General features: G+C 39.8%; 1 protein-coding gene across 4 annotated transcripts in view; it reads left to right on the top strand.

Annotated features, from left to right (window-relative positions):
• GRAMD4 (GRAM domain containing 4) overlaps positions 1–14,404 on the top strand; it is a 151,753-nt gene extending 137,349 nt beyond the window's left edge. For 3 of the 4 annotated variants that reach the window (XM_030550539.1, XM_030566942.1, XM_030575290.1), the window contains exons 15-20: positions 2,112–2,129; positions 2,728–2,875; positions 3,387–3,480; positions 5,669–5,753; positions 7,565–7,633; positions 8,894–14,404. In XM_030550539.1, the coding sequence (XP_030406399.1) occupies positions 2,112–2,129; positions 2,728–2,875; positions 3,387–3,480; positions 5,669–5,753; positions 7,565–7,633; positions 8,894–8,995 (516 nt within the window). In that variant the 3' untranslated portion in view covers positions 8,996–14,404. The remainder of the gene's footprint in view (positions 1–2,111; positions 2,130–2,727; positions 2,876–3,386; positions 3,481–5,668; positions 5,754–7,564; positions 7,634–8,893) is intronic. The other variant, XM_030558638.1, reaches the window with a different exon arrangement.
• The last annotated feature ends 11,081 nt before the right edge of the window (positions 14,405–25,485 follow it).

The following is a 25,485-nucleotide window of genomic DNA, read 5'->3' as shown; positions in this document are numbered from 1 at the left end:
CCAATCGATATGATTCCCCCCCCTCCGGCCCCGTTTTCCCCACTTTGATAGTGTCTGGTTTCTAAATTAGCCACTAGCACTCAGTAGAGAGAGGCACTGTCACGTTTAACAGACCTGGCTGTGGATCCAGTCTGTAAAATTACTGAATGAACCCAAACGTGGTAGCCAACTTTATCCCAAACCCATCTACTCTCCACACAATCCATAACTGCGGATAAGTGTTCATGACTCCAGACTTTTCTGAATCTCTGACAGGAGGACTCATGCTCTGTTTTTAAAAGTAGTGCTAACATTAAACCAGCTGCTTGCCCCTTAAGCAAGGGGCTGAGAATGAGGACATAGTACAGTCCAAGTACTGTGAGCATAAGACTTGCACTGTACAGCTTTCTTATTCCTTCCTATCCTTTTCCACCGAGGCATCATTGTACTACAGTAACCCTAAAGGCAAGATGATAAATAGCCCATGTCTGCTTAGCTCTTTTGTAAAACTTGATTCAGTTTCAGTGCACAGATCTCATTCATTTTGAATTTTTTCATCTTGTAGGGCTAAATACTGAGAGTGCCACGAACTTACAGTGAAATCAGAAGCAGCAGAGGGTAGCCAGCTGTTCCCAGGATTGTCTTTCTGTACAGATTAAGGGCTCGATCCTGCACAAACATGTCAGGCATGTGTGCACTACCCAGCTGGTGATGCATGTTTGTGATGAGAATGAGAATGGAGCCCTTGATATGCAATTTCTAAGAGAGATGCCAGCCTTTAGAACTGTGAGTTGTTCTACCAGTCAAGATACAAGAAAATAAAGTGCAAAAAAGCTTTCCAAATTCAGCTGTGCACTGCCTTGTCAGAATTCAGGCTGTGGGCTAGATCCACAAAGGGCCATAAGACTTACAATGCCTAACTCTTAGGTGCCTGCTGGCAAACAGAAGTCAGAGCCCTTAGTTAGCTGCCCAAGCTCCCTTTACAATGCATGAGGAGAGTTAAGCACCTGAGAGAGGGATTCTCAGAAGTCAGAAAACTGAGTGGGGAGCCACTTAAGTTAGCCAGTAGGAAATGCCAAGTCCCACCCCTCAAAGGGAGTTAGGCACCTAACTCTGGGGCAGAGGGAGATGACTCCCTGCACTCAGGATTTCCAGCTATGAATCCTCTCCTTGAGTTAGGCACCTAAGCCAGGTCAGCTCATTCTGGCAAAAAATGAGAGGGGGGGGGTCCCTTATAGCCAGTAGCTCAGTGGTTAGAGTTCTCACCTGGGATGTAGGAGAGTCAGGTTCAATTTCTTGCTCCAAATCTGGCTGAGTGGGGATTTGAACTTGTGTTCCATATGCTGGGGGACTACTCCAAACCATTGGGCTACTGGTTATAATCATACACCCTGCAGCTAGCCACAAAAATTCCCGATACGTGCACCCCCGGCTGTCTCTTGTGTGTGGTCTGTGCTCTGAGCAGGCCCACTAGATTGGGTCCTGCAGGTGAACTTGGAGAGGGAATGCCTCATTTGAGACTCCCACCTGGACTAGGATGCAGAGCAGTTCAGTGGCATCAGGACTTAAGCAGTTTGGCAGATACCTACTAGCCAAAACTTAGGCACCTAAATTCCCTTGGCTCCTATAGGGTTAGGTGAAGCTGAGTAGGAGTTTCAAGGATCAAAGGGGTACCTAAATGTTGAATTTAGGTGCCTAAAGTGGCAGTTAGGTGCCTATATCACTTTGTGGATCTCACCCTTTATTATGGGGCAGCATCCAGTGACTTAGGAGCTTTGTTTGAAAGTTGATTTTGCTTTAGCACATGGTGTGTTAGAAATCTCCACTCTTATCATCAGTGTGTAATAATAACCATGCCAGTTTTCAGAGTGTTAGCCTGGGAAATTCAGATCAGCTTCCAAAGCTGGGAGGCCAGCCCACCCTAAGATAATATGAATAATTAAAATGGTGTGCTCTAACCACTGATAACTTGTTTTAAATTGCATTCATTGTGTGCAATTTCTTGGTATGTGAGTAAGATCTTGCAGCTTCATTCAATTCATGTTTTATTCTGTATATGATACTGTTAAATAGATTTCACTTTTTTCTTTTGTCACTGTCACATTTGTGTTTGTTGTTTCTTTTCCTGCTAGCTGTCAGGGCATGAAAAGGTATGGATCTTAGCGTGGAAAACTTTCTTTCAATTTGAGCATTTGTGTTCATAATGAGCTGATGCTGTTTTGTGTATGTTTTCTTTTAATGTTTGCTTTTTTTACTCTTTCTTTATATTGAGTGTTCTGGATTTTTTTTTTATGTCTCAAAGACAAATCTTAAATGCTGCTACTGGTTATATATTAACTGGTCCTGGGGAAGTCCCTCCTAGCAAATTAATTTGGGTTGTGTGCAGTGACGTATTCACATCTAATCTGATGTACTCCTTGGTGTGCAGTGTCTGTATTTAAATACAGATGCCTCTTGCAGAATGTCTTTTGGAGGCATGAGACCGCATCTGTCTAAAGAATAAAATTGCAGTGACCCAAACCCCTTAAAAATTATCTTCAGATGGGATATTAGTACATTATGGTATAGCAAGAATACTATGGTTTTGTACCAAGTCCAATTTGTCCTGGAGTTATCAAGAATGCTATTTGAGGTTATTTTTAGCTATCCTTTTTAATTTGATTTTAAATGAAAATTAATAATTAACTAATCATTTAAAGAGTGCAATTAAATATTGCTATTCAAATTAATCCAGTTGTTTTCCTGCAGGTTCAAACAGCATCATCGAGAAGTTATGTTGGTTCAGGTGCCCCAACTGGAGTAAACAAAGATGAAGATAGTAGTCGTTTTCATACCTCTAAAAGAGGCAATTTCCATGAAGTCTTTAACCTATCAGAAAATGAGCGTCCTTTGGCAGGTATTTGTACAGCTATTACAGTTACAGTCGTGGGAAAAATTAACTCTTTTGAACTAGTCAGACATGTAATTTGAAGTCTGGGCCCCTATCTGCATATCCCAGTACTATTCAGAAATGAACTGAATTGTAATATTATCTACTCTAAACTGGTATACAAAGGAGATGAAGTTAATCTTTTATCCATAAGGTTCTCTGAAAGGACCCAGTGCTCACAGCCTGGCTTGTCTCTTGTGGTAATACAAATTTGATAGGGGAGAAAAGATGCTTAGTCAACTCAGAGGAAGTAATTTAACTCATTCTTTGAAACAAATATTTTCATGTTTGACTATAGAGCAAAAGCTTTGCAACCACAGCATACATGAAGCTTCATTTGCAGGCTATGCTGCTTTTTATAGGAGAACTGTCTAATTGATGGGGAGCCATCTGTCTGATTTTAAGACTTGCATCCTTCTTTCTTTCCTAAAATTCTTTCCTTGACACATTTGATTTTGTGTGTTGTATTTTCTGGTAGTATGTGAAAATGGTTGGCGCTGCTGCTTGATTAACAGAGACAAGAAGATGCCCACGGACTACATTAGGAATGGGGTTCTTTATGTTACAGAAAAGTAAGTCATTGGCACTTGGCAGTACATTGTTCCCCTGTCCTCCCTCCCCAGAGAAACTTACTTATTGGGAACTCATTTTCTTTTGTAAATACAGTTAAACAAAGAAATGTAATACAGTAACTCCTCACATAGTCGTCCCGGTTAACATTGTTTCATTGCTGATCAATTAAGGAACATGCTCGTTTAAAGTTGTGCAATGCTCCCTTCTAACATTGTTTGGCAGCTGCCTGCTTTATCCACTGCTTGCAGGAAGAGCAGCCCATTGCAGCTAGCTGGTGGGGGCTTGGAACCAGGGTGGGCCGGCAGCCCCCCGTCAGCTCCCCGTTCCCCTAAGTTCCCTGTGCAGCAGTTGCCCAGCGGGGGCTAGCAATTGCAGCTGTCCCCGCCCCTTCCCCCCCCGCTATTTGCTGCTCCTGCCCCCGCCCCTCCCCCCCACTATTTGCTGCTCCTGCCCTCTGCCTGGGAGCTGCTCCCCGAGACTCCTGCTTGCTGTGTGGGAGGGAGGGGAGGAAAAGGGGGGCTGATGTCAGGGTATTCCTGCTCATGCACCCCACTTACCCCATCTTCCTTAGAGCAGGAGGGACTCACGACAGGGCTCAGGATGAAGGGAACCTGCTGGCAGCAGCTGGGGTCTCAGGAACGTGATCTAATTAACAAGGCAGTGTACTTAAAAGGGAAATGCACATCTCTCTCTCTCTCACACACACACACAAGGGGTGACTCTCTGTCTGCAGTGCTGTCTCCCCTTCCTCCATTCCTGCTGCCTTGTAGAGTGTGAGAGTTAACCCTTGAGGGCTCAGCCAATTACTAGTTCATCATTTAGCTGTAAGGCATTCTCTGGGAAATATCCCACCCTCTGACTCCTCCACCTCAACCAAGCTTCACAATCATCATCACTGTGTACCAGTATTAAATTGTTTGTTTAAAACTTATACTGTGTGTGTGTGTGTGTGTGTGTGTGTGTGTGTGTGTGTGTGTGTGTGTGTGTTTATATATAATACAGTCTTTTGTCTGGTGGGGAAAAAAAATTCCCTGGAACCTAACCCCCTCATTTACATTAATTCTTATGAGGAAATTGGATTCGCTCAACATCATTTCTCTTAAAGTCGCATTTTTCAGGAACACAACTACAATGTTAAGTGGGGAGTTACTATATAAATGTAATCCTATAGGAAAAGCTTTTAACTATCTAGTCTCCCGACATTTGAATATACAATGGTTTTTTTTTTTCATAATACTAAACCTATAGAGAAACTGTATAGGGTAACGACAGTTGGAAATTGAAGCATGGTAGGATTTAACAAATGTATTAGGTGTCTGAAATGTTTTCAGAGAAGCAAACCATAGCATCAGTGTTTAGCATGTTAGCACTTGTTACAGTGAACGGGACAACTAAATTATGAAAATGTAAAGCCCTAACTACTTTTATTAATTAGTTCATTATAATTTACCAAATGTTCTGTGTTTTGCTGCGTATTTTGAGTGCTGTGAAAACCCTGTTCAAAATGAATGTATGGCTTCTTTAAAAACAAAAAACACAGTTGAATAAGTTAAGCTTTGGTTTCAGAATCAAAGCTATTTTCTCTGCGCACACTGAATGGGTATTACCAATGCTGTTTAGGATCTTAGACTGAAATTCCTTCAGTGTATTAGAATCTAGTGGAACTAAACCTAGATTATCTGTATACTGTGCCCTCTAGTGATGGTGATAATTCTTCTAACGTCTAGAATTTCAAGCTTTATTTTAGCATATCTTCAGGTTTGTCTGCATTATAGCAGTGTGCAGTTAAATCCAACTTTTCATTAGTTTTCACTTGGGAGGGGAGGAGGTTATACAGATGAGGTGGATATTTTTAACTGTCAGTACAGTGGCCTACTTTTGCTTTCATTTAAGATTGGTATGTTTGGTCTTATTACATAGACTTTCACTGTAAGGATATGAGTATGAAATGTTTGTGCATGCAGTATATTACTGATCTTTTAGTGGAATTAGATGTTCAACTGATGGAGTTTATGGAATTGTTTTAACATAAAATCATAATTGGAAATTATATTTTTCACACAATTCCTTGCAAAGCTGTTTTTAATGTAGAGAATTTCAAAACTGTTTGGAAGAAGACAGAATTTTAACAGTTTTGGTTTTCAGATTATTGTACCAAATAAGCACTTTTTCCCCCTTTGTCTTCAGTTACCTATGCTTTGAAAGCTCCAAATCTGGCTCTTCTAAGAGAAATAAAGTTATTAAATTAACGGAGATAACAGATATTCAGAAGGTATGTCTCTGTTTTGTTGAGTGTACAGTAATATGGGAAGATCACTTTTTCTCTTCCATGCTAATTTTACTTTGTTTTCAAGGAGTGTATCTTTAAGAATCGGGTGGTGGGGTTTTAGATTTTATAATGCAAGTAGATATGCAATCATCTGAGCAAAGATGACAAATTTATAAAACTATTTAACTGAACGTTGGGATTTTCCTAATATAAAATTGGGATGAAGTGAAATAATGCAAAGCAACTCAATTGATTCTTACAATATATGATGTTTACAGGGGTATATGGCATGCTTTGAACCCACAATAGCTCAAATGCAAACGTTAGGGTTCTTTTCTGATGATACCTTGAAAACCAGTCTTTTCCTATTGAAGACTGATTATCATATAAAATTAAGTTGGAAACTGTGACTGGATTCTTCTAATTCAGTTTCTTGAAATCCTCATTCTTCCCTATTTGATTTCATGGAATTGAAGACCAGAAGTGACTATTAGATCAGCTAGTCAGACCGTCTATATATCACAGGCCATTAAATTTCATCCCCTGTTTTGAGCCTAATAATTGGGGTTAAACTAAAGCATTTCAGTCTTTGAGAAAGTAAATTTTTGTGCACCAGAGGCAGAGAACAGGAGAGACTGAGGTGTCCCCACGCCAGGCCCGGCCCCTGAAATGGCAGGGAATTGATTAGGTGGGATATACCCAGGTGACATTTCACTTCCTTCTCAAACTGTCCCCCAAAATTGAAATTCTTTCCTCCTGGTGCTTCTTTATTGCAACTGACAGGTGAACTGCCCTTCCCATCTCAGACTCTGAGCCTCTGTTATGTTTGACTCTCTCTTCTGTCTCTTAGTATGTCATCATAGTAACTTTGTCACCAACATTTTACCCTTTTCCTGCTCTCTTAAAAGTCCTGATCCATGCCAAATCTCTGACCTATGTATTACTGTATCCTGCTTCTCGCTTCACTCCCTCCAGTCCATCCAGAATGCAGCTCCGTACCATCCTTCCCCTTGATTTCAAATTTTTGTCCAGTCTCTCATACACACAGCTATCTCCAGTATTGTGTCTAAGTATTCTTTTCCTCTACTTTAAATATTTCCTTAAATCCTATTTCTTCTTTATCAGTAATCTCTCTCCTGTGCTCTCTTTCATGCTGACCCAACAGTGCCAAAGATGCTCTCCAGCTCTCGTCATTAGGAATGATGATTTAATTTCTTGTGGGGCCTTTAGGTAGTAGGAAATAAGAGACTGAAAACCGAACAATCCCACAAAATCCCAGAATAAACTTACATCCTTGAATAGTATTTCTGGCACTTCCTTTTGATTGGCTTTGGTTTTATTCAAGTGATCCACTCTTGCTACAGTACTTATGAAAGGCAGCATACAGTACATAGTTTATTGGATTTTCAGTGTACTGCTTTTGCATGATGAGGATTCTTTAGCCCAGTAGGAAGCTATGATTCCTGCCACTGTACCTCTGAATTGTCACTTATTTATATTTCACTTTCATGAAAGGTTTGTGAACTCCTTAATGCACTTGCCTTGGCAGACCTCCACCAGTGATCTTAGAACATGCCATGCACGAACACGTTAAGTACAAGGAAAACTTATTGCATTGGTATATTTGGCTTAAGTTAGGATCCACTTACCTATTTAATTTGGAAATTAATCTTTACAGTTATCTATAAGTAGGCATCTTTTAGGCAAGCTTCAGGGGTGGATGGGAGGCTCCACAGTAGACAGGTTACATCACATTCTCTTTCATGCCCTTTTGTAATTGTTCAGCCCTTACAATATCTGTTTGTTTTTTGTAGTACAAAGTGCTCTCTGTTCTCCCAGGATCAGGGATGGGTATTTCAGTATCAACACCATCTACACAAAAAGTAAGTAGCTATCTCTATCTGTAGTGCTGCACTGCACCCTCATGTGCTCAGGGTTCCTGTTCTGTTTTAAATGCAACATAAATGCCCTCCATTTCTTTATAGCTTGTGACAGAGGGCAGTGTGTGTATGTATATGTTTTAAATGTTTGCTCTCACTCTGTTTTATTTAGTTTAATATATTTTGGAAGCTGAGTGTGTGTATTATATAGTATAGTTGACCTTGTCTGACTTGGTTCATTCAAGTGGAATCAAACAACTCTTCATCCCTCTTCAGCTCTCTTACTCCAACCTTAAATTGATCATTTTCTTACCAACCTTCTTCATGGCAATCATAGGAGCTGTTAGTAACACTGCTGCAAACATGTCAGAAACTTGAGGCCAAATTCTCAGTATGTAGTGCCTTGGGGTAATGGTGTCTGCAGTGCACTCAAAGAGTAATATAATTGGGGTATTTTGAAGGCCAGTGTGATTTTGACAGGTCCTGCAAAGTGTGGCTGAAATCCACCAAGTTTTCCGCCTTCAGTCATGTGACTTTTCCAAGACGCTGTGAACTAAAAATTGATGAGGGTTATGTAGTTTAATGAGCATTTCAGGCTTACAAAAAGCAACTCTAATAAGCAGGGAAATATTATTGAGCCTTGATAACTAATCAAAGTAATAACTTGTAAAAAGAGGTTTCTTCTGATTCATATGCTAGTTAGTATGCTGATCCTTCTACACCGTGCCTGGGCATGCATTACTAATTACTCAGGATGTTTCCATTGGAAATCCAGTGACCTGAAACTCAGTGCCACTGAGCCATTTTAGAAATCATAAGACTACTTTAAAAGAGCTCTGTCTGGTTATCAAGAAGGCTTTATAGGTCCCAAGCAGTTGGAAAGTGAAATAGGACAATTGATATAGAACACCTGTGAACGTTCTGTGCAAATGATAGTTGTTAATCCAGTCCATTATCAGAGGAAAATGGGAGATGGAAATGGAATATCTGGGGGAGGTTTTCTTAGGAATTGAACACTGAACGGATTCTTGGACTTTTAGGAAAAAGCCCCTTTTAACATCCATTCAGATCCCATTCATGTTTCACTGGACCAAAAAAACCTAAAACTCTCTAATAAAGGCTTGTTAAAAAGGAAGCGGGGAGAAGGGTGTTAATTTAGACAAGTCTGACCAGGTTCTTTCAAAGACTTCAGGAAATTTTCTGATTTCCTTTTAGCCTATAATTTGGTTTGATTTTTTTTCTTTTTTTTTTTTTGTCCTGTAGCCATTAGTGTTTGGTGCCATGGTACACAGAGATGAAGCTTTTGAGACAATTTTCAACCAGTATATGAAAATAACCTCTGCAGCATCGAACAGTGAAAGCTAGTATCTTACCTTCAGAAGATCTAGAGGAGACTTTATTTTACGACTTGGTAGTGAAAAATTGAACATCTTCATCTATTTTGCAATAATTTTTCTTGTCATATGGTTTATATTCTGTTATGTGAATCAAGTGTATTTTATATATGCCTTCATGTTTGTTCTTAAGGTTTTTTAAAAAAACAGTGAAAGTGCTATCATCACTTAGCCTTGCACATTAAGCATTTTCACTGTTTATTTACTGACATTAAAAGCTAGGAAGATACTTGGAGAACTGACTAGATATCAGACAGACTGGAACAGATTCATCCCTTGGGTATCTCCATTGATATCAGAGATTAATTTTGCCCACTGTCTGTTGTTTTTGCATGAGTTGAAGCACATTACAATAGTCTGGTGTGTGTTTCTTGAGTACAACAAGCTCTGAATTGAGTACTTTATGAAACCAGTGTCAACACCTAGGAAATATTACTATTAGCTGTTAAGAATATTGATTTTAAGGCATTTTTCTTGCTGATTTCTGTACTCTAAAAGAGTTTAAACAGTTTGACCTGATTCAATTTTTCCTGCATACATAGTTTCAAATTCCTTGTGCAGTGAATTCAGCATTACAAAGCAGAAGGAAAATTTTGGAACATTATCTTCCTTTTCTGATCAACCAAAGTACAAGAGGAAGAAAAGAACTACTTGTTTTTTGAGGGCATCAAAACTTTGTTCATAAAATGTTAGGCAACTTATGTTTGTATTCCTATTGATATTTGTCGTGGAAGGGCTCAATAATTGTACTTGTACACATAGTGTAGCAAGATGCACGTATGTTCATGCAAAAAGACTTACTGGGCATCTTTTTGTGATGCGGGGGGAGTTGGGAATAATTACACCTAAGCAAAACTTGAGATCAGCTTTGTATGTTATATATTCATTTATATTTGGGATTGTAGGGGGTGGGGAGGATTTCTGACAGTCTCTTGTAACAGAAATGTCAGGATAATGTAACAAATGAAAGCATTATTTCCAGAAGAAATTATTCTATTTTGATCTTTCTTTATTCAATTTTTCCTACAGTAGAGCCTGACTTTGCCAAATGGAGCAGTGACACTGTGCCCACCTTCTCCATAACTTCTCTATTGAGGGGCAGCACATAGAATAATATTGGTCTTACTTGAAATTTTGAAAGTTTGCATAAGTCATGTAATATTAAGCCCATCTGAGAGTTTAAAGGCACAGCAGAATGTATACTAGCCCCCCAGTATATTTTCTCCCTACTACATCTTATGAGTTTAGTGGTATTTTTCTTGCACAAACTTTCCCATAAAACCGATCAAGAAAATAATTCTGTTAGCCTATCTAAAAAATGCACTTCTTAGCCATATGTTTTCTAGTTAAACAAGTTTTATGGGACATCATTACTCAGAAGATCTTTAAACAAACTCCAGGTTTACATTCAGTTAAACATAACAACAATACAAAAATCCAGGAGAAAATGGCACTCTGAAACTGTAGAAACCTATTTCAAAGTGGCAGTGAAGATAATTAATTTTAATATTAATATGAATATTTAATGACAGTATTTCTCCATATTGTATTTAAAGTTCATGTGCATTTGAGCTCACACAATTGAATATTTAAGGCACAAAGTTGTTGATGCGAAAGCTCCATGCTGTAGACATAAGTGTATAAATATGTAGCACAATCCATCTTAAAGAATTTAAAATTAATATCCATACGCTGAGTTCAGGAAATCACTTAATCATATATTCAAATCACTTAATCATGTATTCAAATTAACTTCAGCACATGCTTAAATACAGTACAAAGAGGGATGTTTTCCTGAACCAGGCCTTGAACCATTTACAATATAATTTAAATTGGTAGGAGATCCAATTACCCACTATATAACAAGGATCTTAACCAAATACCATTTTGAAGCTACTTTCATTTGGCAAATAGATATTCATTTTGCATATACAGGCTTATATTTAAGTAAAACTATTACTTTTAATTTTGCAAATTTTTTTTTAAAAAAGCAGTTTGATTTAAAGAGAAGAAATTGTCATTTATCCAACAGCAATTTATTATATAGTTAGACTTTTATAAAGCCTCCTTTAAGCATCAAAGTGGCAGATGAATTACAGTAAGTGGCAAATAAATAAGCATTAATATAGCTTAATGTTATGTCCAACTTAGTCAGAATCATAGTTCATTCAGTTTGTCTTAAAATCCCTTGGGTGTTTGTGAGGTTGTCATTTTTTGAAGAAACAGAAGATTATATTTTTTACAGAGCAAGTAGTTTTTCTTATTTTTGTATCATTTTCAAATGTAATTTTTACCTTCAGTCTGGTCATAAGGCACTGGTTTCAGTGTAATTGCTGGTAACTGCACTTATTACCTCCTCCCCCCACTGACTGACTGTAGTATGTAATATTGTCCTATATTCTGGTTCCTGAAAGCCTAAAATATTGTTGGGTTGATGATGCCAGGACAGTTAACAAGACTCATTTTTAAAGAAGTAGTAAATCATTTGCCATCTTCCCAGACTTAGAATCCTCCTAGAGAAAATACATATTAGTTTGATCAACAAAGATAACAGTCCTACTAACGCTAATTTGTCATTAAAAATTAATCTGCACTTTAACAATATGTATTTTTAAAAAAATTGTTAATGCGGTAAACTTATTGCAAACTACAATGCAACATTGGTTCATTCTGATAAAAAATAAAATGAACTGGATTTTTTAAAGAGTAAAATTTGTAATATAACTGATTAAACATTCATGTATATATTTTGCAAAGTTCACTTTACATTAGGTTACAAGAATTACTGCAAATTAACTGCTCTCGTATTACATAATTAAAGGCACTAAACAATAACTTCAGTGCGCTTACTTGTGAGTATTGCTACACTTTTGTTTCTCCTCAGTCCTGAAATGCTTGGAGGCAGTGGGCAATTACATAATTTAGTTGTGCAATTACACTGAAGTTAATAATTTAAAACTTACCTTCCTACATTCAATTTGCAGTATAGCCTTCTCTTTGATTCAAGGTTGAGTTGTGCCACTTAATGTAAAGTGTTACTTTCTGAAAGCAAAAAGTGATGTTTTTGCCATACTATTGTTCGTTTGCTGTCATTTGTTGTAATTCTGTTGATGTATATGGTTTACTGTTGGATCATTCACATTTAATTGGTTTAACTTCTTTCCTAGAAGTGTAGTGGTTAGTTTGAGTTCCTTTCAAGAAAAAAAGGGAGATGAAAACTTACCACATTTATTACTCATCAATGACCATTTAAATACAAATTCCCGATGAAACGTTCAGATACAACATCATGTTTTTCTGTACTTTGTCACTCTTGTGAGGTCACTTATAAGTGACAACGCACAAAAAAGCCAGCAGCAAAACCTTATTACTGTCCATGCAGACCAAGAGAGAAGATATTTCACGCGAGAGTGAAGAGGTGAATGTGTGTACTTCTTTTTTTCTCTTTTCCTTTTTTTGGGGCAACTTAAACTCCTACAAAGAAAACTGGTAGTTTTTATTGAATTCTGTAAATTTTGGTTGATATTTAATTTCTATTACTAATCATTGAAATAGAATGGATATTAAAATTGTTTTTATGTCTGAAGTTTGTCTATTTTGAAGTTGTAAATAATTATGCATTGGCAGTGTAACTTTTGTTCAACAAAAGACCCGTTTATACTGTATGAAGAATTGAAATAATGAAACAATTTTCCCTGTACATTTTTTAAGAATCTTCTTTGTTTAAAAAAAGTATTGTATAAATTATAATTTTTATTTAAATAAACCTAAAAATGCTTTGTGCTAACAGGTATGTTTTTAACAACTTTTCATCCTTCAGATAGTGCGAGCATAGTCTTTCTTGATTTCCATAGACTGAGGTTAGTAAAAATTATTTTTTTGCTATGTTTATAACCTCATCAAGAAGATCAAATAGGTAGCAGGTTTTTATAAGTAGCAGTATTATGAGCTGTTGCTTGAATTTTTATATCTACAAACCATTATTGAATTAGCTCATATAACTTGTTTGAGATTAAGAACAAATAACATTTTTCTGTCTTTGTGCTGTTCAGATTTTTTTTATACAAATTCTTTTTGCAGTCATGGCCCTTAACATTTTCTGGTTTTATCTAAGATAAATGTGCTTACCTGGGAATATGATGTATTCCATTCTGCATGCCTGTATTTACTGTAAGAAATACCATGAATGTTACATATAAACTTGGCAAGAGTTCACAGCCCACCCACTGTAACTATCTGTTAGATGCACGTTTGTTTTTTTAAAAGTATGGTCATTCAAAATGTTTTATCAAACACAACATGGGCAGTTTTTTAAAAACTTTGCTAAACATTTGAAGTGTCTACATTATATTGCATTTAACATGAATGAATTTGGATGAAGAATAAATATTACCCATACATAATACAAATTTCCCTAGTTTCTGGAAAGTCACCCTCCTTACCACCACTCCTTTTCTCTTCTTCCCCTGCCCCCAAAAAGTCTGTTCACAAAATAAGTGGAGAAGAGTAATTTTCCTGTTCTGATCTTTTATTAAGGGCTAAGTTCCAGTCCCTCACTATAATCATATTAGCTGGATTTTTCCCAGGAGAGTTCTGCAAGGGCATAGAGGAGATAGGAGGAATTCCACATCCAGGTCAGGTTGTGCCATGGGCTGCAGTTACCGTACTACCTATGGACACCTTGTGTAAGGGGAGACGGCACACTAGGAAATCCCATAATCACTGATCCAGTGGCCACTCCTGCACCTGATTCACCCCTCTGCACTGCTGTGGCTGAAGCCTCCAACAGAGCATGCTTCTAGTGTCCATGGTGTTGAGAGATTTTGCACAGGTCACTACATCCTGAGCCTCTTGTGCACCAGCACTTCACTAGTTCCATGGCCTGTTGGAGTACACATGCCCCTGCTGCCAATTAATTGGTTTAGAAATATAAAACCAGAGGTCTGAGACTTCACAGATTAACTAGTCCAGCCATGTTGCTGCACCACAACCATGCTGCTCATGCCTTTCACTCCATTGTGATTTTTATTTTAAATGAGTACATCTTTTTTCCCTTATTCTGATACATTCTTATTCTAATTTTAATAAAACAGCTGGCAATTTCCTGACTGAAATTTGTCAGTTCTAAAAAATTTTTCTTTGACCGTGCTCATGTCCCTTTTTTGTGTTTCCATGAATATTTGTGCAAAATTAGTTTTATTTGTACCAGTGCTCAGAAAGTGAATTCTAATTTGCATGCCTGAGTCTGAGGCATGCACGCTTAAATGCTTGAAGCAAACAAATGTTGATGAACATGTTCAAAATTTGGATTTCCAGTAGCAAGCTACTGAGTAAACAAAACTTGTGATTCCCAAACTTTCCTAAAATAAAATCATGAAAATTGTGATTGTTCTGACAGTCTGTGAAAGTGATTAAATTCATTACATGAACTGTTTATTATAGGTTATTCACACAACTCTAACCGGGCTGGGAAGAAAGCATGTGTGCCAGCTCTTACTTGTACAACATCATAAATGTGTTCCTTTTTTTCAAATTAGGAAATAGATATCCTGTGGTGCAGCATCCTATAGGCTTCATGGGAACCTTCATGGCATTTACATTAGTTTACACCAGAGTTGAATTTGGCTCTGTTACTTTAAAATGACCTCTAGAGCCAGATGTGGCAGTCTGGTTGACAATAACAGCATCTTCACCAGGGATCTTTATGACGCACTAACACTCTGCTAACTAATCATAAAGCTATCTAAAATAGTTTGTCAGCAGGCCACCGGTTCCTTTAAGAGATTCAAATGTCTCTCCTACGTTATAAACAAACTACTAAAGTTGTATGTGATTCCATCTGTTTTCTGAATCACAGAAGTAGGGCATTTTCCAGTGAACAATCCCCCATAGCAACAGTATCCACAACTCAGTTGCTGGCAGCCTTTTAAGTGCACGTGCACTTAATAAGATGTCTTAGGGAGACAGTTATTCTCAACATGTAGGTTTGAGAGTATAAAGATCTCTTTAAAGATGGATTTACTCTGTATTTGAATGATATATGTTGGAGGCTTCTCTTTCTTTGGACATTTATAGATATCTAAGACCTTATTTGGCTACATGTTCTTTACCTTTGTGCTATTGAGTTTACAGCCAAGTCAGTGGTAAATGCCTCTATTTGGGATTTAAATAAAGGGTGCAATATTCCTTTTGTTTCTCCACTTTTCTTGCCAGCTTCTAGGAGAAAACTGACATTTATGTAGCATTACTTTATTTCAGCCTGTCTCTTTCTGTACCCTTTCTTCACAGGGGAGGGATAGCTCAGTGGTTTGAGCATTGGCCTACTAAACCCAGGGTTGTAAGTTTTAGTCCTTGAGGGGGCCATATAGCGGTCTGGGGATTGGGCCTGCTTTGAGCAGGGGGCTGGATTAGATGACCTCCTGAGGTCCCTTCCAACTCTGACATTCTATGATTCTCTACCAGTTACTGATCCTGAGATGTTTTGCTTGCCACCGGTCCTCGGGTTCACCTACTTCTCTTTATTGACTTCTCTTGCACCAGCTCTTATTTTTCCCTGTCATCTGCTCCTTCTGGTTCCAGCCTTCAGTGTATACTGGAGTGCCCTTCATTCAAGCCCCTTGACCTCCCTTTTTCCCCCAGTTATCCCTTTCTCTGTGATTTCCCCCCCTCTATATTTTGGTTTTTGGTGACCTCATCTGTTTACATAATTCACCTGCTATCTGCATGTTTAAGTGAAAAATTTCTCACTCCATCCTGATATAGCTCCACTGTCATTGACACATTGTCATGGATGGCCTGGTGCAAGCTCAAACTCAGTGTGGCTAAAGAGAAGTGGCTTTTTTGTCTTCCCATGTTCTCTTCACTACTCTTTCTCTATTGCTGTGGACACTACAACCATCGTCAAAGTCCCCCCTGCTCATCTTTGACTGCCTTTTTTCTCCCTTCACATCACAACATCTAAACAATCCAGACCTTCCTGCCCTGCCTGCTAAAATAAGTGTGTACACGCTAATCATTTCATACTTCAGTTATTGCAACCTCCTCCTTTCTGCCCTCCAGATTGTACAAATATAGCTTCTAAAATTATCTTCCTTGCCCTGTCAGCATCATGCCCTCTATGGATCTTTCCACTGGATCATATTTGCTCATCATATCAAGTTGAAACTTTTTACTCTTGCCTTCAAGTTCCTGCACAAATTGAGTTTAACTGAGGTCGGTTAACATTATGTACACTCTTTCCAGCACAGACAGAGAAACTATTTTACAAGACCTTCCATACAAATGCAATCTCTAGCTTCATCCAGCAGAACATGTGCTTGTAGGAGGGGGAAAAAACTAGAGCACGCTGGATATTGCAAGATGATGTTTGGGAACATTTGTTTGAATTCCAAATAACTGTCCAACTGTCTTTGTCCAACCCTCTGAACTCCTGTCCAATTTGTGAACATTTAGGATGGGACTGTTCAGTGCCAACTTAACTCTGCTCTCGGAGGGAAGTTAGGTGGATACTGAGTGCTCTGGAAAATCCCACCTTAGGTCTTAGTTCAGGTGAATGTAGCAAGAATGATTGCTATTTACATAAATACCTGTATTTGCATGAAAACAAGTATATACACTGGTCCCTACTCATCATTAATTACTCTCCTGTGTAAAAAGTCATCCAGTTTGCAAAAGATTTGCAAATTTAGCCCTTTTTTTCTGTTTACAATAAAAATTTGCAAAGAATAATCCAACCAGATCTAGGAAAAATGATTTTTAAGAAACACGTGCTGTTTTAATATTTGTGAGTATTCTGCTAGAAACTGGTTTTTGTCTTGTTGAAATGTGGACCAATGGCAAAATACTGAAAAATTTCTGGGGTAAATTTTCAATATAAATGGGATACATGGTAGTTGCTGTAATTGTTGTTCACTTAAAGATGCATGGAATCACATGAGCTAATTTTCAACTGTACATTTTTCAGTTTTTTGGTTGAAAAGCCAATTGCTCAAATATTTAGGGGCATCTTCTACTGCTCCAGCTGTTTAAAAGCCCCTATCTTTTTAATTACAATATTAGGAGATAAGGTTGCAAATCACTGAGATTTTTCTCTTTAGAGTTTCCTGTGTGTTTGTTCCAGCTCCAGCTAAAGTCTCACATATCGAGCAGAGCTGCAGGAACTGAGCAAACTTTACCCGTCTAGGGTTTGTTGGGGCATCTACACTAATGGCAGGGTAACGTTTCACCTGCTCCTCTCTCAAGGCTCCCTCTGGTGGTGCCCAGCAAATATGGAGCAAGGAGGTGGCAGAGCAGCTAGTTACCTAAAGGCTTTGCAATCAAGAGAGGGAAAGGTGAGATGGCTCCAAAGGGCACAGTCTGCAGGAAGCATGGCAGCTCTCCTTTGAGTCCCTGTTGCTCCCCCATTCTGTCCTACCTGTTTCCGCTTGGAGGGCCTGTTCCTCCGCTGGGACTTGCAGGCCAGTGGCGTGTCAGTTCGGAACAGTCTTTCTACACCAGGAGAAGCTGTTTGCATAGAAACCAGCTCATCCGTCTTTGAACCCTGTCAAGGAAAAGACTACTCTAGTGTTACGTATGTTATGGTGTTTGCATGCAGATGGGGATGGTACTTAGCTCTGGGCAGTATCACCACACCCAAGAGAAGTTAAAACTCAGGAGTCAGAACTCCAAAGTCATGAGACTGAAAAATAAAATAGGGATTTGGGTAGTTTTTACACCTCCCCTTCCTGGCATCGGGGTATGTGGGAGAGAGACAGACACAATTACAGGTTGAAATCGCATTCAGAATGTGCATGCACAGACATGTCATTGCGCTCTCCAACTCCCTCCCATTGCCCAATCCTCCCAACTTGCAGCCCCCGCTCTTTTCCCCAGCATCTTCTGGCTGCCCCTACTCCTCCAGTTCCCTGCTTCATCAACACCCAATGCAGGCTCCAGCAGCCTCGCTCTCCCACCTCACTGCAGGCTCCACACCTTTTCCCCTGGATTCCTACTTCCATTAGCCCACAGTGGTGGGGGGTTAGGCTGAGATCGCAGTGGAGTTTCCTGTTCCCCTCAGAGCACACAAGGATGCCCTGATATTGGCGGCAGAGGCTATGGCTGCCTGAAGCACAAGCAGCCTCCAGCAGCCAAAAGGGAGAATCTGCAAGCAAAATTCCTGAGGTGACTGTTTAATCACTAGAGCCTCGACAGTTAACCCGATGCTGTGACAGTGCAAGTGCTGGCAATGCAGTTAGGATGCTAGCATTCCATTAAAGTGCATCTGTATGAAATAATGGGCTCTAGCACACGGGTAGGGGGCACCCGAGCGGCTGTGTTGATAAAAGTCAGGGCAGGATGGCTCCCCAGCCTTAGAAATGATTTTGGTGAACAGAATAATCTGGGCTTTCGCAGATGCCCAGAGGAAACCCAAGCATCTTAATGTTCTCCCGCCCTTAATTATTTATTTCCAGGGCTGTTGTGTTGGATGGTCTGTAAATTTCTTCAACAAACTTAAAAGGATCAACCTTGGATTTGCGTGAGTAGATGCAAATACAGTGCTGCCAGCCTGCATCAGAAGAAAGTTAATGGAAGCTTTGCCTTCCTCAACCTTCCAGTTTTTCTGTTTCTGATCTATTGTCTTTACAAAGTGGAGGAGGCTTGAGCTATGGAGAAGGGTGCTAGCCTGAAAGAGGCTGAAGCATGAAATATTTTGCTACAATGGATACAGTCTAAAAATGTTATGTTTATCCGTCTGAAGTGCAATTGCTTTGAAGTCACGTAGGATTTTGGGCTTATGTCTGCTATTGAAATAGTGCCTTTAAAATATTTCTCCATGTTTGAAATGTTATGGCTGAATTTAAATGTGATTTACAGGAAGAAAGTTTTACAGTAGGTGTAAAAGCTGGTTTCATGAGAGTTGCTTTACATTAAACTTTATATTTTGCTGTTATTGGACTGCTTAGCTGCATCCTACAGGCTGTATATTGTAATTATTGGATGTGGATAACATTTTCCCCACTGACCATCACACAAAACTATAATCATGTTTTGGCTGCCTGCATGTGTTAACATAACTACTCAGAAATTAAGGCTTTTTTTTTACTTGGTGACAAGGAGTTACTCAGTTCGAATTGAACAAGAATGTTTTGCAACCTATCTGCTTTTTTTATTGCCGTAATCTCATTACATTGTTCTCAGACAGATCAGCTGCTGGGCAAGCCTATAATCCCTCAACTGAAATAATTTGAAGGTATGTAAGCAAAGTAACAGCACTCCAAAGTGTGGGAAACCATGTGATAAACAGCTCTGGGTCAGAGCTCCGTTTTGTCAGACATTTGCTTAATTCAGGCACAGTGTTGCCAACTCGTATGATTTTATTGAGGTTTGTGATTTGGTGTGTCTTTTATCCCCAGCTCCTGTAGTCATGGGAATACATGACAATATTGTGTTTCACTTAAAATAAATGTTTCCAACCCTCAAGACAGCAGAGAAACTTGAAAATTAAGAGTTCAAACAGCAGAAGGCACATAAAATGAAACATGGCCAATGTGTGCTTTAAAAACCATTTTAAAGAGAAATGAACCTCATGGCTGATGTGATTGCAGAGCAGTTGGCCATTAGCTCTGAAAATGGGTGGTGATCCGGAGAGGTCCCGGATAATTGGAAAAAGGGAAATATAGTGCCCATCTTTACAAAAGGGAAGAAGGAGAATCCAGGGAACTACAGACTAGCCATCTTTGCCTCAGTCCCTGGAAAAATCATGGAGCAGGTTCTCAAGGAATCCATTTTGAAGCACTTGGAGGAGAGGAAGGTGATCAGGAAGAGTCAACATGGATTCACCAAGGGAAGTCATGCCTGGCCAACCTGATTGCCTTCTGTGAGAGAACTGGCTCTGTGGAGATGGGGGGAGGGGTGGACATGATATACCTTGACTCTAGCAAAGCTTTTCATACAGTCTCCCGCAGTATTCTTGCCCGCAGGTTAAGTAGTGTGGGTTGGATGAATGGACTATAAGGTGGTTAGAAAGCTGGCTAGATTGTCGGGCTCAATGGGCAGCTCAGGCAGCCCTTGGGCCAGCCACATCGGCCGCTGCTGGGGCAGTCTTGGCTATTGTGCCCCCCTCCCCACAGCAGCAGCAGTAGTTAGTGTGGGAGGAAGCTCAAGGCTGGGGCAGGGGGTTAGGGTGCGGGGAAGGGGCTCCCCGGAAGCGGCCAGCATGTCCCTGCAGCTCCTAGACAGAGGGGCCAGGGGACTTTGCATGCTGCCCCAACCTGCAGGCACTGCCCCTGCAGCTCCCATTGGCTGTAGTTCGTGGCCAGTCGGAGCTTCGGAGCCAGCGCTCATGGTGGGGGCAGTGCATGGAGCCCTCTGGCCTACCCTCCCCCTAGGAGCTGCAGGAACATACTGGGCACTTCTGGGGAGCTAGTAGGGAGCCTGCCAGCCCTGCCAACCATCCCCTCCCAAGCATGAGCGGGAGTCCAGGACCATGTGCCACCCCTCTCTCCCTGAGCTACCCCCCCATAGCACTCCGGCCCAAGTTTTAGTTAGGGGTATATAGTATAAGTCATGGACAAGTCACGGGCCATGAATTTTTGTTTACTGCCTGTGACCTGTCCATGACTTTTTTACTAAAAATATTTGTGACTAAAATGTAGCCCTAGTCATGTCCCATCAAAGATAGTGTCTCTTCATTTCTTCCTTGTTTTTGTGTGGTTTTGCAAGTCCAAGTGTTAGAAGTCTTCATTAGTATGTGTAGCCCAGCTCTCAAAACTAAAAGGATTTGTGTTACAACATTTTTGGATTAGCTCCAGTATTCCTTTTCTCCAGATGTCCAATCTTAGTTTCCTTCTCCCAATTTGCATGGGCAAAGATATAGCAACTAGATACAATAGTGACTATTGCTATAACTACAACTTAAATAGATTGCTTAGCCCCTTTGGAAAACAAACGTGAGCTGGTCTGCGAGCAGATGGCATTTCAGCCCTGTTCCTGACACAATACATATAAACTGCAGATCTATCCCCTTCCTCGGGTTTTTCTTTTGTTGTTAAACTGAGGTGTGTGTTTGTTGTAATTTAAGGTTTTCCTTGAGTAGCACCAGAGCCTCAGAACTCAGACCCTTTTTTAATCATGAATGTAACAAGTGGTGCAAGTAGAAATCATTTCTTGCTGGTACTGCACTCATAGGAAGGACACAAGGGGGAGCACATGACCTTCCTATGTGACTCCTCTCTGCCTAGCCCAGGGCCCCCACACTCTCCCCGTCCCCTCCAACACTCCCCTTACCTGTCTAAAATTTTACAACTGTTAAACAGGTGCAGGTGTAAAATGATGATTTGGGCCCCGGTGCCACCTGTACTTCCAGGTGCCACAGAGGATCCAGCAGCACCCCAAATTGAAAACTACTTAAATGAAAGAAGGAAGGATAGGAGGGACAATCATCCCACTTTCCCTTAACACATTATCAGTGCCTCCCTTATGTCCAAACTAAGCTTCTGCCAGCTTGCCTTTATCTAAGTATTGCTCTCTGCCAGGCACTAGGAAAGCGAAGATGCTGCACCATCTTGGTTTGATGGAAAAGAGGCATGGAACTGTGTGCCATCTGCATCTTGATAGAATTACAGCCCAGATTGTTTTATTATCTTCTTCAGCATGACGTACAGGAGGAGCAATCAAAATTAGCCTGGCAGAACATGCATGAGAACTGCCTCTGTACACAGGGCCGTCCTTAGGCATAGGCAACATAGGCAGCTGCGTATGGCACCTGAAAATTTGGGGCACCACTGGGTCTTAGTGTCCACCCTCTTGTTTTCCTATCCTTGTTCTGACCCTTCCTGCAGGCTCCCACAGATGGCTGCTCTAGCCTGGTGAGTCTTCCTTGGGAGGAAATCTAGTAGTTAAAAGTGAAAAAACCTCCAGCCTGCCAGACCTATTAGCACAACATTGAAACTGTTAAAGAGACATTCAAGGGATAATAAAGCCATTTAACAGGCATTTCCCAACCCCAAGGTATATACTGACAGGTTTCAGAGTGGTAGTCCTGTTAGTTTGTATCAGCAAAAACAAGGACAAGTCCTTGTGTCACCTCAAAGACTAACAAATTATTTGGGCATAAGCTTTTGTGGACTAGAACCCATTTCATCAGATGTCCACGAAAGCTTATGCCCAAATAAATTTTTATACTGTCAGTTTCTGACTTTACTGACAAAAACAGTTGTGCATTAATATAATATTTACACAGAACATGTCAGTCTACAGGACCTTAGTTTAAAATTTGCTTTAAAAATATTTCATTAGTGAGCTGGTGAAGCTTATAAAATCACATTTCTAAAAAATGCTTGCATAGAGTTTTAGATGCACAATCATCTTTAGCCTTAAATGTGTGGACCTTCACACACAGTTTTTTAAATAAATCCTTCAAAAGACCTCCCTTATCTAAAATACACATTTTAATTACTATAGTTTAAAAAAAAAAGTGCTTCCAAGTCTTCCTGTCCTTTCTGTCCATCCCTTCACCACCTCTCCCCCCACTGAAGAGAGCCCTTAAAGGGATAACAGTCCTTCCCTTCCAGATAGCTGGACAAAGAGTTCCCTTTCTTTACTTCTGACTATCCGACAAACTAGTTTTAAAAGAACCCTCCAGCAAAATCAGTACCTTAGTAAGACAAAATCCTTGTTATACCTAAAATCTTTGGAGACATATTTTTTAAAGTTGGTGAAATTTCATAACCATGTCTCTTGTTATGGAGATGACACAAAGTAAATTACTGTTCCCTTTTTCTAAAAGCAATGAACATTGTTATGAACACACTAAACCTCTCTGATTAATTTAAAAGAATGTCTTTGTTTCACTGAGTTAAATATGTAGTAATCTGGAATGCTGTCTTAAGATTTGAGTACATTTAAAATATAAATTCAATTTAGAAATACTGATGAAGAAAATGTAAAACAGAGAAGAGCTGCATCATGTATTCCATTATATGTAATGTTGTATTCAGCAGGAGAGCTGACTCACCCTTACTATGAAGTTTTTGCAAATAAATCTCTGACAAACTTCAGGGCATATCAAAAAACCTGTGACTGACATTTTTTATTCCCAAATTTTAGTGCTTTTAATTAGGTACTTTCTTCATGTCCATTCTGCATGAGGGAGAGTGCATGGAAGTCTCTGCGGGGAACTGTGACTCTCCGCCACCATGAGGCAGGCTGGGCATCTCATTATCCTTTGCTGTCAAGTCCCTCCTCCCCCTCCCCCACCAGGCTGTGAGCTTGGGCTGCCATCCGGCATAGGGGCACCAGTTTAATAATACTGCGTAGGGCCCCATAAATCCTAAGGATGGCCCTGTCTGTACAGATAAGCAATTGATCAAAATCATATTCTCTGATCTCTTGGGGCCAAATCCTGTTCCCATTGAAATCAAAGGAGTTTTGCTGTTGAGTTCAATGAGAACAGGCTTTAACATTTGGAGAGAAAAGAACAAAACCACTCAAGCAAGGGCTGTGTTGCTTATACTCCAGGTATTATAGGCTGCTGACTCATGTGAGAAAGTCAGCGGACATCTGATCTTTGTCCATTGCAAGGGAGAAATCAGCTATCAATGAGGCTAGAACAGTCTCTGTACCATATCCAACTCATAAGTCCATCTGCAAAGGATCAAGGAAATATGAAAGCTCCAGATTACCTTAAAATCCTCAGTCCCTTGATTAGAATGCTCCCATTAGTGTATGTTCATGGTCCAGAGGCTGGAGCAGGAAAGAGGCAAAATGGAGATGTTTTCAGGCCAGGGCCTTTTAACTTCTGCCAAGTGCTAAGTAAAGTGAAAGCTGTTCTCACTGTAAAAGATGGTATTTGAAGTCACATGGACAAGTTACGTATCCATCACCCCCACCCATATTGTAGTTAGAACATTCACAAAACGTCCATTAAGTGTAGGCAGGCATTTTCCAGGGTCCATTGTGAGCTATGTGTTCCTTAATGGGACATTCAACTTGACTTGTCCCTTCATGTGCTGGCTAAATACCTTGTGCGTGTTACCACAGGAGCAAATGTGTAGTAAACATAGCTAATATTCATAACTTCAGATGCGAAGATGAATATACATGTATAGAAATAACATAATCATAAATACCAGCCATTTCACATACATGACTATTCCCAAAAGAGATTCTGAAAAATCACACCACATACCTGAGACCCTATGTGCCAGCACCATGCCCCACTGGAGTTTTATCTGTTATGTAACAACAGAGATGGAGCCAGTGACATGACTCTCTTTAGCCTAAAAGGGCAAGATTATTTTTTAGCTGTTTAGGCATGACTTCACCTTCAGTCAGTAAGGGCATACTGGCTGGCACACATTCAGGTTAATGGGCTTCAGTGTTCCTTTGCAGTTACCAGGTTTATGAACATTAAAAAGTTATGTGCTGAGGTGGTTTAAAACAACTCAGGTTTTTAGGTTTGCAAATCTGTGAACCTTTGCCTCTTTGAGATTTTATTAATTTCTTTTTTGCCGGTCATAATGTGGGAGGGTTTCCTCTCCACCCTCTGTTCATGAGGTTATGTATGTGTCTTGTTCAGAAGAGTGCTACATCAATTGGAAGGAATTTTTTTTCAGTAAGTGTGGACTGATTCTTTTCTCTTAGAAGGCATGTAATTTTTTCAGATTCACACCGATTAACACAGAAAACAATTGGGGCTGTTAAACTTTTTTTTCAAATTCCATAGAAAATTAATTTCAGCTATATTTTCCAGTATAGTGATGAAATAAATGTGTTTGTATATACAGACATCAACATGCTTAACTACTCACTTCCCCCACAAATATGTAGTATTTCAGTCTGTTTATTTGAAATATGGGAGTTGGGTGGGGAGCCATTTCAGCATATGTATGACTTATTAAAAGACAAATTTTAAGTAGAACTGTATCCTAAACTGCATTATGGTACTGTACCCAAACACTGCATTTCAATGGGAAATTCAGCTTCCTTTATAGGAACAGAACAAACCCCTGAAACTCTTACCACAAAAGTGGTCCATATTCATGCAAATAGTCCCATTGTCTTCAATGGAATTGATCAAATGATTAAGGGTTTACAGGATTAGGTTCCAAGTTTAATTGTTCTGAATGAAACTGACAATGCCCGAGATGTCAGATCAGAAGGAGCTTCATTTGAATGAAGGTAGGCAGATGTGTGATAAGTCTTAGCTCCGTTGCTAAGATTGAGGAACATATTTTCAGCAAAGTTCTTGGCAGATTCGTGAGGCAGCTGGTTTAAGGCTATCAGTGTCTGGCATTATAAACTCCACTTATAGTTCTCTCAACTCATGTCCAGACTAGGTATTAAAATCTATTTTAGATACGCAACTTCAGCTACGGGAATAACGTAGCTGAAGTCGAATTTCTAAAATCGAGGTACTCACCCGTCTGGACGGTGCGGCATCGATGTCTGCGGCTCTCCGTGTCGATTCCGGAACTCCGTTCG

This window comes from Gopherus evgoodei, chromosome 1 (genome assembly GCF_007399415.2).
Source record: "Gopherus evgoodei ecotype Sinaloan lineage chromosome 1, rGopEvg1_v1.p, whole genome shotgun sequence".
Taxonomy (NCBI): Eukaryota; Metazoa; Chordata; order Testudines; family Testudinidae; genus Gopherus; species Gopherus evgoodei.
The sequence above is the reverse complement of the archived record's forward strand: the minus strand, read 5'-3'. Positions and strand labels throughout refer to the sequence as shown.